This window comes from Notolepis coatsorum (genome assembly GCF_963971535.1).
Source record: "Notolepis coatsorum genome assembly, chromosome: 5".
Taxonomy (NCBI): domain Eukaryota; kingdom Metazoa; phylum Chordata; class Actinopteri; order Aulopiformes; family Paralepididae; genus Notolepis; species Notolepis coatsorum.
In genome coordinates, this window is record NC_140169.1 from 66,147,135 (window position 1) to 66,161,517 (window position 14,383).

At 44.7% G+C, this 14,383-nt stretch overlaps 1 protein-coding gene across 1 annotated transcript in view; it reads left to right on the forward strand.

The window, feature by feature from the left end:
- Positions 1-12,183, forward strand: part of LOC311228228 (kelch-like protein 10) — a gene marked incomplete at both ends in the record, with an annotated part of 15,747 nt that extends 3,564 nt beyond the window's left edge. Inside the window, 4 exons of the mRNA XM_084314137.1 lie at positions 10,448-10,877; positions 11,222-11,677; positions 11,842-11,995; positions 12,170-12,183. Of these exons, the coding sequence (XP_084170263.1) occupies positions 10,448-10,877; positions 11,222-11,677; positions 11,842-11,995; positions 12,170-12,183 (1,054 nt within the window). The remainder of the gene's footprint in view (positions 1-10,447; positions 10,878-11,221; positions 11,678-11,841; positions 11,996-12,169) is intronic.
- Between the last annotated feature and the right edge of the window lie 2,200 nt (positions 12,184-14,383).

The window sequence follows — 14,383 nt, forward strand, 5'->3', positions numbered from 1 at the left end:
GCCGGCCAGGCCGCCATCTTCCTTACGAATGTATTATTTCACTCGACAGCCTGTATAATTTCTCTGGTGTGTGTGTGTGTGTGTGTGTGTGTGTGTGTGTGTGTGTGTGTGTGTGTATGTACGTGTGTGTATGTATGTATGTATGTATGTATGTATGTATGTATGTATGTATGTATGTATGTATGTATGTATGTATGTATGTATGTATGTGTATGTATGTATGTATGTATGTATGTATGAAGGGTTAAGTTCCCTTCTCTCTTTCTTTCTGTTACAAGTCAAATCCTGTGAGAGGTTGATGTAAAGAATATAAACAGTTTTTTTTTTATTGTCCAGAGGGGGGTGTCGAGGGGTGGGGTGTTGGGGGGGGGGGGGGGAGGTGGCTGTGAATGAGCCGAGGACCTTATCACAGGCCAGCAGCTCTGTAATTCGCCGTCCGTGATAAAGTGGCGAAGCGAAAAACCTTACAAGGCTTGGCACAATCCAAGAGACGGATTAGGTTCTTCTGACATAAGCTTCCTGAAAAACTAATCAATCAGCTCCATGCCGTATTATCAAAGGCACGAGAATAAAGAGGAGTAATCCCCCCAACACCGTACATTTTATTACTCTCTTCGGTGTTAGTTTCCTTTAAATATACAGTAAATAAATAAATCGGACCTAATTGAACGTGCGCTGAAGGGGGGTGTAAGGGGCCCTCGAGAGAGTGGGAGTTTAAATTTTTTTGGGGAGAGAGAGAGAGAGAGAGAGAGAGAGAGAGAGAGAGAGAGAGAGAGAGAGAGAGAGAGAGAGAGAGAGAGAGAGAGAGAGAGAGAGAGAGAGAGGAGAGAGAGAGAGAGAGAGAGAGAGAGAGAGAGAGAGAGAGAGAGAGAGAGAGAGAGAGAGAGAGAGAGAGATGAGAGAGAGATGAGAGAGAGATGAGAGAGAGAGAGATGAGAGAGAGAGAGATGAGAGAGAGAGAGATGAGAGAGAGAGAGATTGAGAGAGAGAGAGATGAGAGAGAGAGAGATGAGAGAGAGAGAGAGAGATGAGAGCGCTCGTCCTTAGTTGCCGGAGACTCATGGGCGGAGTTTATGGGGGTGCAGGGGGTGCATTGCACCCCCTGGTGGCCGGGGGTGAAATTGCTTTAAAAAAAAAAAAAAAAAAAAAAAAAAAAATTTTAATAAAATTATAATAATTGTGAGAAACAAATCTGAATTCTATTATGTTTTGTTTACAATACATTCATTTTATAGTAGTAATCATGTCACATTATAAGGCGAACCTTCTGTAGTGTGGCAGTGAAAGGGTTAACGCGCGGCCAAGCAGCAGCAGCAGAATGCCCCGCGCGATAGATTGTAACGCTTGTACAAAGCCACTTATTCTGAGATGATAATTAATGTATCTGGATAACCAATGCACGGATTTTGTCGAGGCAGGTAGCGTTATTTCGGGAAAATTGATATCTATAGTCTGGTATATTTTTCGTCACGAAAAATGGAGGCTGTAATAATTATTATTGCTCGAGACCGAGAGTCTCTATGAATAATAATAATTAGAGCCTCCATTTTTCAAGTCAGTTAAAAATGATCCCCCGTAGTGCTGTGTGTGTGAGTGTGTGTGTGTGCTGCTGTACTACCTAAATAAAATAAAAAATTAGGGGTTAGGGCACTGTAAAAACGCTAAAATAATCAATAAAGGTCAAAAAAAATCGCGCGGGCCGGCTGCGCGTGCGCGCGGGTATCGTTCGCCAAGCAGTCGCACCCCCTTGGTCGAACACACGCTGAGATTCGTTAGGGACGATGGGGCTTTACATGACTGCATCGTGAATCTAACGGAGAAGATAGAAGATGTCAACGAGAAGCTAGCGGATAAGATAGATGACAACAACGAGAAGCTAACGGCTAAGATATTCAAAATCGAACGTCATTCCCGTAGATTTAATATCCGTATAGTGGGACTGGATGAATCAGTGAACTGCACTCACGACTCGGTCGCGACAGTGTTAGCTCAAATTCTAGGACCAGATATCCTCTCTACACCACCTATAGTGGATCAGCGCTACAGAATTGGCACCCGAGACGACAACAACAATAAACCGAGGGTGATTATTGCTAGCCTACGTCAAGTTGGAATAAGAGATACGATTATCCGGGCTGCACGAAAGAAGAGGGGTATTCTGCAACACAACGGGAAACCAGTGTTTTTCTACGAGGATTACTGCCGCAAGGCTGTAACTCTACGAGCCCGTTACAAATCAGTGATGTCTCATCTTTTTGAGAAAAAATTCAAACCCACACTACGCTACCCTGCGAAACTTTCCATCATGGATAAAAATGGAAAGAGGGTCCAGCTCTCCTCGCCTGAAGACGCCGAGGATTACATGGTGGACCCACTACGCGGAGGAGGCTAAGTCTTATTCATATATATTTTTTTATTACTTCGTTATAACTTGAACACCAAAAACGGCGTCAAATAAATGTTGATAACCTTGATGTATAAATAGGTTAATATGTGACGCTAGATACTGTATTTTTGTAAAGGTTCGCTGTTTGGGCCCACTAGATTTATGGGTTTTATGCAAGTCATGTGAGGAGTCATATTGGAATATTCTGGAATAATAATGCTCTGAATGCCCTGGAACATAAACAACAATTTGTGACCATACACAATGATCATATCCGGAAGAACAACAGCCTTTACAGCGGAATACTGCCCACCCCTGTTTGGGGGACGAACTGCATACACGTATTTAAAACCTTCCTTTTCATCTAGGTGTTTAAGCTTGGCAAAGTTATTTTAAGATTTAAGCAAATGTTCTCTACTCTTTGAGGTTTCTCTAATTTAGTTCAATACATCTCTTTTATTCTTCGGTGTGTTTTAACTTATACATGTTCGTATAAGGTTTAAGTGAATATACTATGATATTTGAGGCATATTTACATTTTTATGTTTTTTACATATCTCCTTTTTTAAATTTAAATTTTTAAATAAATTTTTAAAAAATCAAGAGTTTTAGATCCTATGGCAATTTGCATAGGAAAGTTAAGGATAAATGGCTCATTCTGGGCTGACTGGTCGTGTAAGGGAGGGAGGGAAAGGGGAATAGGGGATTATATGTATGGGTTTTTTATATGTTTGTTATCATTCTCAAGCTCGGCTCTCAACAGGACCTCAATAATTGGATATATATCTATTGTGAATTGGTACTCCAGATGAATTGCACACAAGAATACAGCAACATGTTTAGATTATGGCTAGTTTGAATATAATGATTTGGAATACTGGGGGACTAAACAAACAACATAAAAGTCCTGTGCAAACCAGCTTGCCCCGGTGTTCACCGCCATATTTAATCAATCCCTGGTGGAGTCAGTAGTCCCTGCCTGCTTCAAGATGTCTACCATCATCCCTGTACCGAAGAAACCCTCCCCAACATGTCCAAATGATTACAGACCGGTGGCACTCACCTCTGTGGTCATGAAATGTTTCGAGAGGCTGGTCAAGGACCACATTTGTGCCTCTCTCCCCAGTGATATGGACCCTATGCAATTTGCATACAGGACAAACAGGTCCACTGATGACGCGGTCTCCCAGGTACTGCACAGCACTCTCTCCCACCTTGACCGTCAGAAGGGGGGCTATGTGAGACTGTTGTTCATTGACTACAGCTCAGCGTTCAACACCATAGTCCCCACCAGACTGGTGGACAAGCTGATCGAGCTAGGCCTGAGCTCCGCCCTGAGCGCCTGGGTACTGGACTTTCTGAGTGAAAGACCCCAGGCGGTCAGGGTGGGGGGTCAGACCTCCAACACCATCACCCTGAGCATTGGGTCCCCCCAGGGCTGTGTTCTAAGCCCCCTGCTGTACTCACTCTACACACACGACTGTGTGGCCAAGTTCAGCTCCAACTCCATTGTGAAGTTCGCCGACGACACGGTGGTGGTGGGGCTGATCTCGGACAACGACGAGAAGGCCTACCGGGAGGAGGTTGAGGTACTGGAACGTTGGTGCCAGGACAACAGCCTGCTCCTGAACATTGGTAAAACCAAGGAGCTGATCGTGGATTATAGGATTATAGGAGAGGACAGCGGGAGACACACACACCACTGAGGATTAACGGGGCTACCGTGGACAGGGTGAGCAGCTTCAAGTACCTGGGGGTCCACATCTCAGAGGACCTGACATGGTCAACACACATAAACACAGTAGTAAAGAAAGCGAAGCAGCGCCTCTACCACCTGAGACAGTTAAGGAAGTTCAGAGTATCGGGGAAGATACTCCAGTCCTTCTACTCAGGAGCTGTAGAGAGCATCTTGACCGGAAACATCACTGCCTGGTATGGGAACAGCACGGCACAGGACAAGAAGGCCCTACAGAGAGTGGTGCGCTCAGCCGAGCGTACCACGGGTATTGCGCTACCTCCCCTGCAGGCTCTATACAACAAGAGGTGCAAATCCAGAGCCTGCAGGATAATGAAAGACCCCCACCACCCCAATAACAGCCTGTTCCAGCTGCTGAGGTCAGGCAGACGCCTGCGAATTCTAGAGACTAAGACGGAGAGGCTTAGGCTAAGCTTCTTCCCCCAGGCCATCAGAGCCTTGAACAATGAACATTGAGAGACACAGAAACTGAACTATCCACACACAAGTACATACACGACACGCACGCTGAGCACGCTCACACACTAGCAGCCACTTTAACACTCATGACACACACACGCACACTTATGGCCAGAGGAAAGGCCACTTAAAGTAGTATAACATTAGGAACAGTGTATTGCACTACTAAAGCTAACTAGCATGTCCTATATGCTCTGTAAATACTAATGTACAGATACCGAGATGGCACACCATGTACCTGTTTATTGCACTGTTTTATTGGATTCTATTAATATGTTGTACCACTGTATTTTTATTGGATTCTATTATATGTTGTACCACTGTATTGCACATCGTCGCGGGCAAGACCAGCCGCATTTCATTGTATACCTGTATGCCGTGACAATTAAAACTCTTGAATCTTGAATCTTGAATCTTGAATCTAAACGCAAAAGCGTGCTTACACTGATGAAAAGCAAACAGGTTGATGTGGCTCTTTTAAGCGAAACGCACTTTTTAGTGGCTGACAATGTAAAGCTGGCGGACAAAATATATCATAACATTAGCTACTCATCTTTTGGAACGAGATCCCGTGGGGTTGCTATAGTCGCGAAACGGAAGTTGAATATTAAATTGTTGGACGTATGGTCTGATGCAGATGGTCGAGTAACCATTGCTAAAATAGAATACAGTAACAGGAAAATCGCGTTGGTAGCGGCTTATGCCCCTAATCTTTACGACGCTAACTTCTACGCTACACTCACTAGAGCAATGTTGGAACTTCCTGAGTATTCATTTATAATTGGCGCGGATTTTAATGCCATTTGGGATCCCTTGATTGATAAATCTAATCCCACCATTTCCAATTATCAGAAACATGCATCTAATGCACTAAAGGATTGGGCCAAGAATACAGGTGTAAATGATCTATGGCGATTACTCAACCCAACGGCCCGAGAGTACTCTTTTCGCTCTGCAAGACACAGGACATTTTCCAGAATAGATTATGTTTTTGCATCCCCTAGACTATTTGATAGCTATGACGTGGAATTGGTACCCAATGCACTATTAGATCACAGCTATATACTCCTGAAGGGCTCATTTGGTAGACTGTCATCCCGAGCCCCAAGATGGCGATTTAACTCGACACTGCTGAAAAACAATGAATACATTATACAATTCAAAGTTGAACTTATTAAATTCCTGCAGAGTAATGCGGGTTCGGTACAGGACCCCAGAATGTTAAGGATGTCGGTAAAGGGTTTCATCAAGGATAACACTACGGTCTTTGCCTCCAACCTTCGCAAGAATCGTTCTTCCAAATTGGTAGAGCTGGAAACGATTTACTCGTCGCTATTCTCCTCTTGAAGACGCTAAACAGTTAGATACACCTATTACACTAGAGGAACTTAGGGAGGCTATATCTGAAATGCAAAGTGGTAAGGCTCCTGGATGGGATGGTATCCCTCCAGAACTGTACCTCTCATGTTGGGATGTAATTGGACCCCTATTACTTGATATGATTTTATACTCAATCGAAGAGGGGAATTTCCATAGGAACGTCAATATTGCACTCATATCTGTCCTCCTTAAAAAAGACAAAGACCCCACCGATTGTGGTAGTTATAGACCCTTAAGCCTCCTCGGAACCGATATCAAGCTGTATGCTAAGGTACTAGCCATCAGACTTCAAAAGCATATGACATCTTTAGTTCATCCTGATCAGACTGGCTACATAAGAGGCCGCCTGATCACGGATAATATTAGACGGTTACTACATGTGTTAGACGCCAGCAAGGATGCCGTGCCTCCTACAGCTGTATTATCCTTGGATGCGATGAAGGCCTTTGATAGGTTGGAATGGTCTTATTTATGGGCAGTACTCGGAAGGATGGGGTTAGGAAACGGATTCATTAATATGATAAAAGTACTATACAAAGAGCCATCGGCCATGATTATAACAGGTAAATTCACCTCCACACTCTTTCCTGTGTCGCGCTCGTCCAGACAGGGTTGTCCTCTTAGTCCCGGACTATTTGCTCTATCCTTAGAGCCTTTAGCACAGTATATAAGACAATCCCAATCCATAGAGCCAATCTCAATTAAGGGCACACAGCATCATATTAGTTTATATGCGGACGGCGTAATATTGTTCATGCAAAACCCTACCACCTCACTGCCTCATCTTCTCAAGCTGATTGATGATTTTGGCAATCTATCAGGATTTAGGATAAACTGGCCAAAGTCGGCCTTCCTTCCACTTAATGTCACTGCGAAGGCTACCTTCCTTCCAGAAAATATACCAATGGTAGAACACTTTAGATGTCTTGGAGTTGAAATATTCCCTACTATATGCCAAACGGTGAAGTATAATTATACAAGAGTCCAAGATAGGTTCACAAATGATTTTGACAGGTGGTCAAAACTTAAAAACACAGTACAGGCCCGAGTATCAATAGTTAAGATGGAACAAACCACCACGTATAAAAAGATCCACCGCACAGAGAAACAAAGCAGATGGTGGTATGGCATTTCCAGATTTTTTCCACTATTTTAAGGCGTACACTTTAAGACCATTGACAACATGGTTTGATCCCCAAGCATTAGTATCCTGGAGAAATTTAGAAGAAAATATAGTAGCTCCACATAGACTGAAGGACATAGTATACACTAAATTACCAATTAAGCAATGCGAACGGAAATTTGGCCCCATAATTACTCATGCGATCCGGATATGGCGTGAAACACAAAAAAAATATTCTAACCCACATAAATGGCATAATCATACTCCCTTATTCAATAACAATGCACTCTTGCACTGCATAGTCCTGTGATTTATTGTGGATATTTACTGTTTACTGGAAACATGTTTAGGCGTCTTTCCTAGCCATGCTCAAGTTGCCTAGGACGCCGTAACTCGTCTTTGATATCAATATTTCAAAAATCTGTGATCGGAATCATATTTCCCCTCTGCAGCCTTCACACACAGTTCTGATCTCCTCTCAATCCTCTAGCGGTTCAAGAGCGCCATCTGGTGGCCGATCGGCAGATCGCCCAACAGGAAGTCATGTGGATGAAGTCATGTGGATGATCACCCATATTACTTCCGGGCACTCGCTATAGGTCCCGGGACTCGAGCTCGACACAATACATAGCGATCCGTTGCCAATAACTCGATAAACAACATGATTTGGACGTATATACTATTATACAACCTGGAAATGGACCGGGTATTTCGACATCCCATAATGGAAAACTGTCTCCTCCACGCTGATCGCCCAACGGCCCGAGGAGACTGGGGTGAGTTTTAGCGTGTAATATTACCGTGTTCGATACTAACTGCTATGATGAACATTTGACCCACATTAGATGAATGGTATAACGCTGCCCACGGAATTATAAACGCCCCCTCGCCCATCCGGTCAACATCAGATGACGTGTAGTAACTTCCAGAAGTACGTCCAGTTGGAATTTTTTATATCGCGCCGATTGCTATCAAACTGTATTTCATCATCAATATAATGCATTTGGGGCTATAAATCACGTTCTGGAGAAAGCTGCAGAAAGAGATGAAAACATACTTATACTTTAGACCATATTTTAGTATCAATATGTGAATGAAAAAGTTTAACGTTGCTACACAATGAACAATACATATAGGACCTTGAATGGGCCCTAATAATGGCAATCTAGCAATAGAATTTAAAAAGTTATAGCCCTGCAAAGAAGGGGAACTTCTCCATGTTAAATAGAGCTGGCAACGGATGGTATATCATGAATTTAACCTCCGGCAGTTAAAGTGTTAATGTTTGTGTGTCAAGTTTTGTGTCATGTCAAAAATTTTAAATAAAAAAAAATGTGTTCAAATGTGAAGACACACGCACATATATACACACGCACATATATACAAACACACACATACACACACGCACATATATACACACACATATACACACACACACGCACATATATATATACACACACACACACACATATACACACACACATGCACGCAGGGCCGTGCACAGGACTTTAGAGGGGCAGGTGCTCAAAGGCTGAAAAGGGCACTAGGCCTGTGCTATATTTGGGGGGCCTTTTTGGGCAGGGAGGGGCCTTTTTATGCTTTTTGGGGGGTTTTGGTGATCAAATATTGAATATTGAACTATAATAATCAGTGCAGGAGCTCACTTATCCTTGAAAGACACTTTTATCACTGACTTAAAAGGCCCATACATCGCCATAAATGTTCAGGGCGGAGGGAATAAGTGCTTACCCTACAGACCACAAGTCTGTATATTCTGTATTATATCCGACAGGTCATTAGGACAGCAGACTCGGTTGGCACTGCTCAAAACTTACCTTTTTAAAATAGCTTTTAAATGAATTATTATCTTTATTTCATTGTCTTATTTTTCTTTATTTCTATACATTTTACTTAAATATTTGATTATAATTTGTATCATTGTTTTATGTAGTTTTTTTTATCATTTTATTTGTTCTTTTTTAATGTCAACATATTATTTAAATGATTCAAATGAACCTCAAACATCTTCCGTTGTGATGTCACAGTATGATGTCATAATCAAACATTCTAGAACATTTGTGATGTCACAGTATGATGTCATAATCAACATTCTAGAACATTTGTGATGTCACAGTATGATGTCATAATCAAACATTCTAGAACATTTGTGTATCTATTCAACAATTCTCTCAGAAGATCTCAGATCTCAGAAGACAAGTGAAGATCTCACTTGTTATTTCCGGCTACTTGTCTGTAAGCTTGAATATATTCTGTAGATACCATTTTAAAATCCCCACATGGAAAAGGAAACAATGTCCGGTACAATCCTTAATGAACTGCGTCTGGAGGGAAGGTTCTGTGATGTGGTTATTAAAGTCAACAGCACTGAGTTTAAGGCCCACAAGGCCATCCTGTGTGGCTGCAGCGACTATTTCAGGTACTGTACGTTTATCTTGATTCAGTTTAGCTTGGTTCATCACTGGCATAGTAGGAGCGTGCTGTGACTTCCTAGAGGACCAGCTGTCGCTGGAAAACCACATGGAGGGAAGGTTCTGTGATGTGGTTATTAAAGTCAACAGCGTGGCCAGGTCCACGGAAGACGGTTACGGTCTGGACAGCTCTCAGTTTATGAGCCTAGAAAGGGTTCCTATTCACAGAATGGCTTTCTGTCTACAGCCTGCCGGCTGTGGAACTCTCTGCCCAGGGCCATCCAAAACTCCCCCACTATTGCTGTCTTCAAGAGGGGTGTGAAGCGACATCTGCAACAATAGGTTGTAGTGGGTGCTTGGCCACCACTCTTGAAGAACAGGAACATGACATGCTGTAATGAGGCTCTTTCAGAAAATTGTGTTGTCTATTTTATCTACTTGTTGTATTTATCTTATCTTCTTAACTCTTTCTTTGTGATTTATTGTATTCTTCTTGGGACCATGTTGGAAACAAGTCGACAGACTTTCACATGTTATCCTTGTACCCCTTGTTTTTATACTTTTGTATAAATTGTATGTACTAAATAAAAATCAAATCAAATCAGCACTGAGTTTAATGCCCACAAGGCAATCCTGTGTGGCTGCAGCGACTATTTCAGGTACGTTTATCTTGGTTCAGGTTAGCTTGGTTCAGGTTAGCTTGGTAAGTAAACAAATACCATACTGTACTTTTACTGTAAACAGATACTATACTGTACTTCTACTGTAAACAGATACTATACTGTACTTCTACTGTAAACAGATACTATAATTCTACTGTGCTAAGACCCTATACTTCTACAGTGAATATATATTAGTACACAGGATAGAATGTTGCTTACTGATCAGATATCTCTATGCTCTGCATCCCACAGAACCCTCTTCACTCGCTGGAGCGACTCAGAGAAACCAGTCTACACTATCCCTGGGGTGTCCCCGGGTATGATGAAGCTCATCATAGAGTACGCCTACACACGCTTTGTGCCGGTGACAGCAGAGAATGTGGAAGAGCTTCTGGTGGCTGCAGACCAGCTTCTCGTCACTGGCATAGTAGGAGCGTGCTGTTACTTCCTAGAGGGCCAGCTGTCTCTGGAAAACTGTGTTGGCATCTGGAGGTTTGCGGACATCTACTACTGCCCTGACCTGATGCGCAAGGCCTATCTCTTCATCGTGTGCCACTTTGAGGAGATGTTGCACGTCTCACAGGAGTTTGTGGAGCTGTCCCTGCAGCAACTGGTGGACATCATCGAGAGGGATGATCTGAACGTGAAGAGCGAGGAGACGGTGTTCGAGGCCGTCCTCCGTTGGATCGACCACTCCCGTGAGGAGCGTAAAACACACATCCCTTTGCTGCTGCCCAAGGTAACTAATTGTATTACTGTGCATTACATTAAAACAACACTAGGTTCCCTAGTACAGTGGTTCTCAAACATTTGGGTCCAAACTGTTCCCTAGCAACAGAAACCGTCTACAACCGAAGTTGTACCCGCTGTCTGCTTGTCTCTTCCCAGGTTCGCATGGGCTTGATAAGGCCTGACTACTTCAGGAGCAACGTCCAGAACAACCCTGTGGTGAGGGACAGCCAGGACTGCAGGCCCCTCATCCTCAGCATCCTGAACCCCCCTGGCTCCGACAGGCTCCCAAACCCCCTGACCCACCCACGCCTGCCCCAGGAGGTCCTATTGGCCATCGGAGGCCGGAGTGGCGGCATCCCGACCAATGGCATGGAGGCTTACGATATCCGAGCCGGTGGATGGATGGACGTGAGCGTTGAGGCGGAGAGTCCCCGGGCCTTCCACGGCACCGCTTATCTCCACAGTCTGGTCTACTGCGTCGGTGGCTGGGACGGCGTAGAGGATCTCAGCAGTGTGCGCAGGTTCAACCCCGTCACTCGCAGCTGGCTGCAGGCGGCTCCCATGCACTCACGCCGCAGTCACGTCAGCGTGGTCGCGTTGGACGACTGTATCTACGCCATTGGAGGGTTCGACGGACATGCGCATCTGAACACCGCAGAGCGCTACGAGCCTGAAACCAACCAGTGGACACTGATCTCACCCATGCTGGAGCACAGGAGCCACACCGGGGCAGCAGCCCTCCACGGCAAGGTTGGTATCATTAAGAATCAGAAATGTCTTCATCAAGTCCGCTGCACATACAAGGATTTTGTCTTGGTCCTTTGGTGCATCAACATTAACAGACAAGACAATTAAAGTACAATGAAATAAAATGGAATATATAAACTAAATTAGAATATTCTTTCTTATTACAGGTTTACATCTGTGGTGGCTTCAATGGGGCGGAGCGTCTGCTCACAGCTGAGTGCTACAGCCCAGACACCGACCAGTGGACTCTGATCGCCCCCATGAGCAGCAGGCGTAGAGGAGTGGGAGTCACTGCATACGGAGGACAAGTCTATGTGGTAGGTGCACACAGAGACAAATGCTTTATACTAGATATTTTTATAGATATATATCATTTGACTTGCAATGCTGCTGTGATGCCCTCATTTCCCTAAGTGGATTAATACAGTATCTGTCTGCCTGCCTGCCTGCCTTAACCACATACTAAAACATTCCTCTCATGTGTCCTGTCCTCAGGTGGGAGAGTTTGACGGTGAAAACTACCTGCGTAGCGCGGAGGCCTATAGCCCCTTGACTGACTCCTGGCGCGCCCTGCCCGCCATGCTCACCCCCCGCAGATCCTTTGGCATCGGGGTGCTGGACGACCTGCTCTTCGTGGTCGGAGGCTTCTCCAATGGCTTCACCACCATCTCCAACGTGGAGCGCTATGACCAGAGCAGTGACAGGTGGACTGTAGCGGAGGACATGGAGATCCGGCGCACTGGCCTAAGCTGCTGCATAATGCATGGCCTGCCTAACATGAGCCAGTACACTGCTCCCCGTGGCTCCCTGCAGTGACCCCGGGAGGAGGAGGAGGAGGAGGAGGAGGAGGAGGAGGAGGAGGAGGAGAAGGAGGAGGAGGAGGAGTTACTGTTTACTGTTACATTTGCATTACATTTGCACTTGGGTTGGATGCCCCACTTATTTTCATTGTAATGTACTTATGCTGATGATGACAATACATTTCAATGTAATCTAATCTAACTACTATGACCTGAATGATGGTCCTAGAGGTCAGTGATTTGATGCTCTTTTGGTGTTTTGGCGATGGTGGCGTAAGAGAGTGCTGTCTTTAAATTATTGATCTTTTTCCCCCTCCTTTTTCCTCCGATTTTCTCCCATCCCAATGTTAGTCGTTATGCCAATTCCCAATCCCCTTCCTGGTCGCTGCGCACTTACCCCCCACAGTCGGTCTGGGAGAGTGGAGGCTATCACGTGCTTCCTCCGACACACGTCTAGCCAATCAACCACTTCTTTTCACCTGGCAGCGTGGACTCTCACTGAGAGCGTGTAACGTGTGGAAGGATCACACTACCGCCCTTAGATCCTATCCGCGCTTAGCAGGCGCCCCGACCGAACTGTAGGAGTCGCTGTTTACAATGACCCGGACCCACCCCGCCAGCTTCTCCCACCCTCTGATACTGCCAATTGTATTAGTGTGAACGGCCAGCCAAGCTGGTGACAACCCCGGAGCTGTGAGCTGTATTCGAACAGGCGAATCCAGCGTCCCCGGGGGTTGGTGACGAACGCAATCTCCGCTACGCCACCTAACCGCCCTAGAGAGAGAGTGCTGTCTTAACGTAAGAGAGTGCCGTCTTAACAGGTCATGGGAAATCTCCCATATAGGCATTGGATTGGGTGGAGACCTGGTGACTGTGAATGCCCTCGAATGCCCTGTGCATGGGGACATGTCACCCATATAGAAACACACCTCTTCAATCAATATCTGAAATGCAAATAAATAAATAACCTTCCTAATAAATATAATATTTATATTGTAGTGGGTTCTATAGAGATATAATTCCCCATGGTATTGTTTTGATGTGTTGATGGGCACTGTCACTTTAAGGAGGTTGGTTTTGGGGTTGGGCTGAGAGGAGACGCCCTGTGTGGGGTTTCATTGATAAATGTTTGATTACTACGAGCTGTCAGAAGCTAGCACGGTATATAGTTCTGACAGCTGTCACTTGTGTTACTGTGAAATAAATGACACATGGCTTTGTGTTGTCAACTGATAGAAATTGTGCGTTTCTCTATTCCGACAATTTCTACAATATAATATATATATATAAATAACTGTCTTTTACTAGTACCTTACTACTATGTACTATGCATAGGCGGCGGGTATATAAGGCCAGGCTAGGCTATGCCTACCCAAACCGGCAGCCCCAGTCTGTGCATTATTATAGGCAGCCTAGGCTACGATATTGTGTGTGTGGGCTCAGGCAGTAACCAATCACGCCGCATCATCAAACTAACCGATGCCAGTCTGGTCTTCAAAATCCTCCATGGTCTAGCCCCACCCCCACTTTCCGATTTTTTCACCTCCAGGTTCACCAGAACTGTTGTACCGGGTGACTTGGCTGTTCCATTAAGGACAAGTACATTTATCAAATCAGCCCTCTCTGTGAGAGCTGCCAAGACCTGGAACTCCATTCCAAGTTACATGCCGCCTGGGCATAACACCGGATCACCTGAGGCCAAGGGCTTGCTCTACGAGGGCATGATGAGACTGAGTCAGAGTTAATCAAACCGTGGAAACTTTTTAGAGCTACTATGTACATTGTTTTCAAAGCATTATGAGATCTAAATTACGGAAAACGTTTCCTTCATTGCGGTCGGCACCGCAACTTGTGAACAGTCTTTCCCAATGAGGCGCATCCGAAACTGGCTAAGAAGAACAACAATATG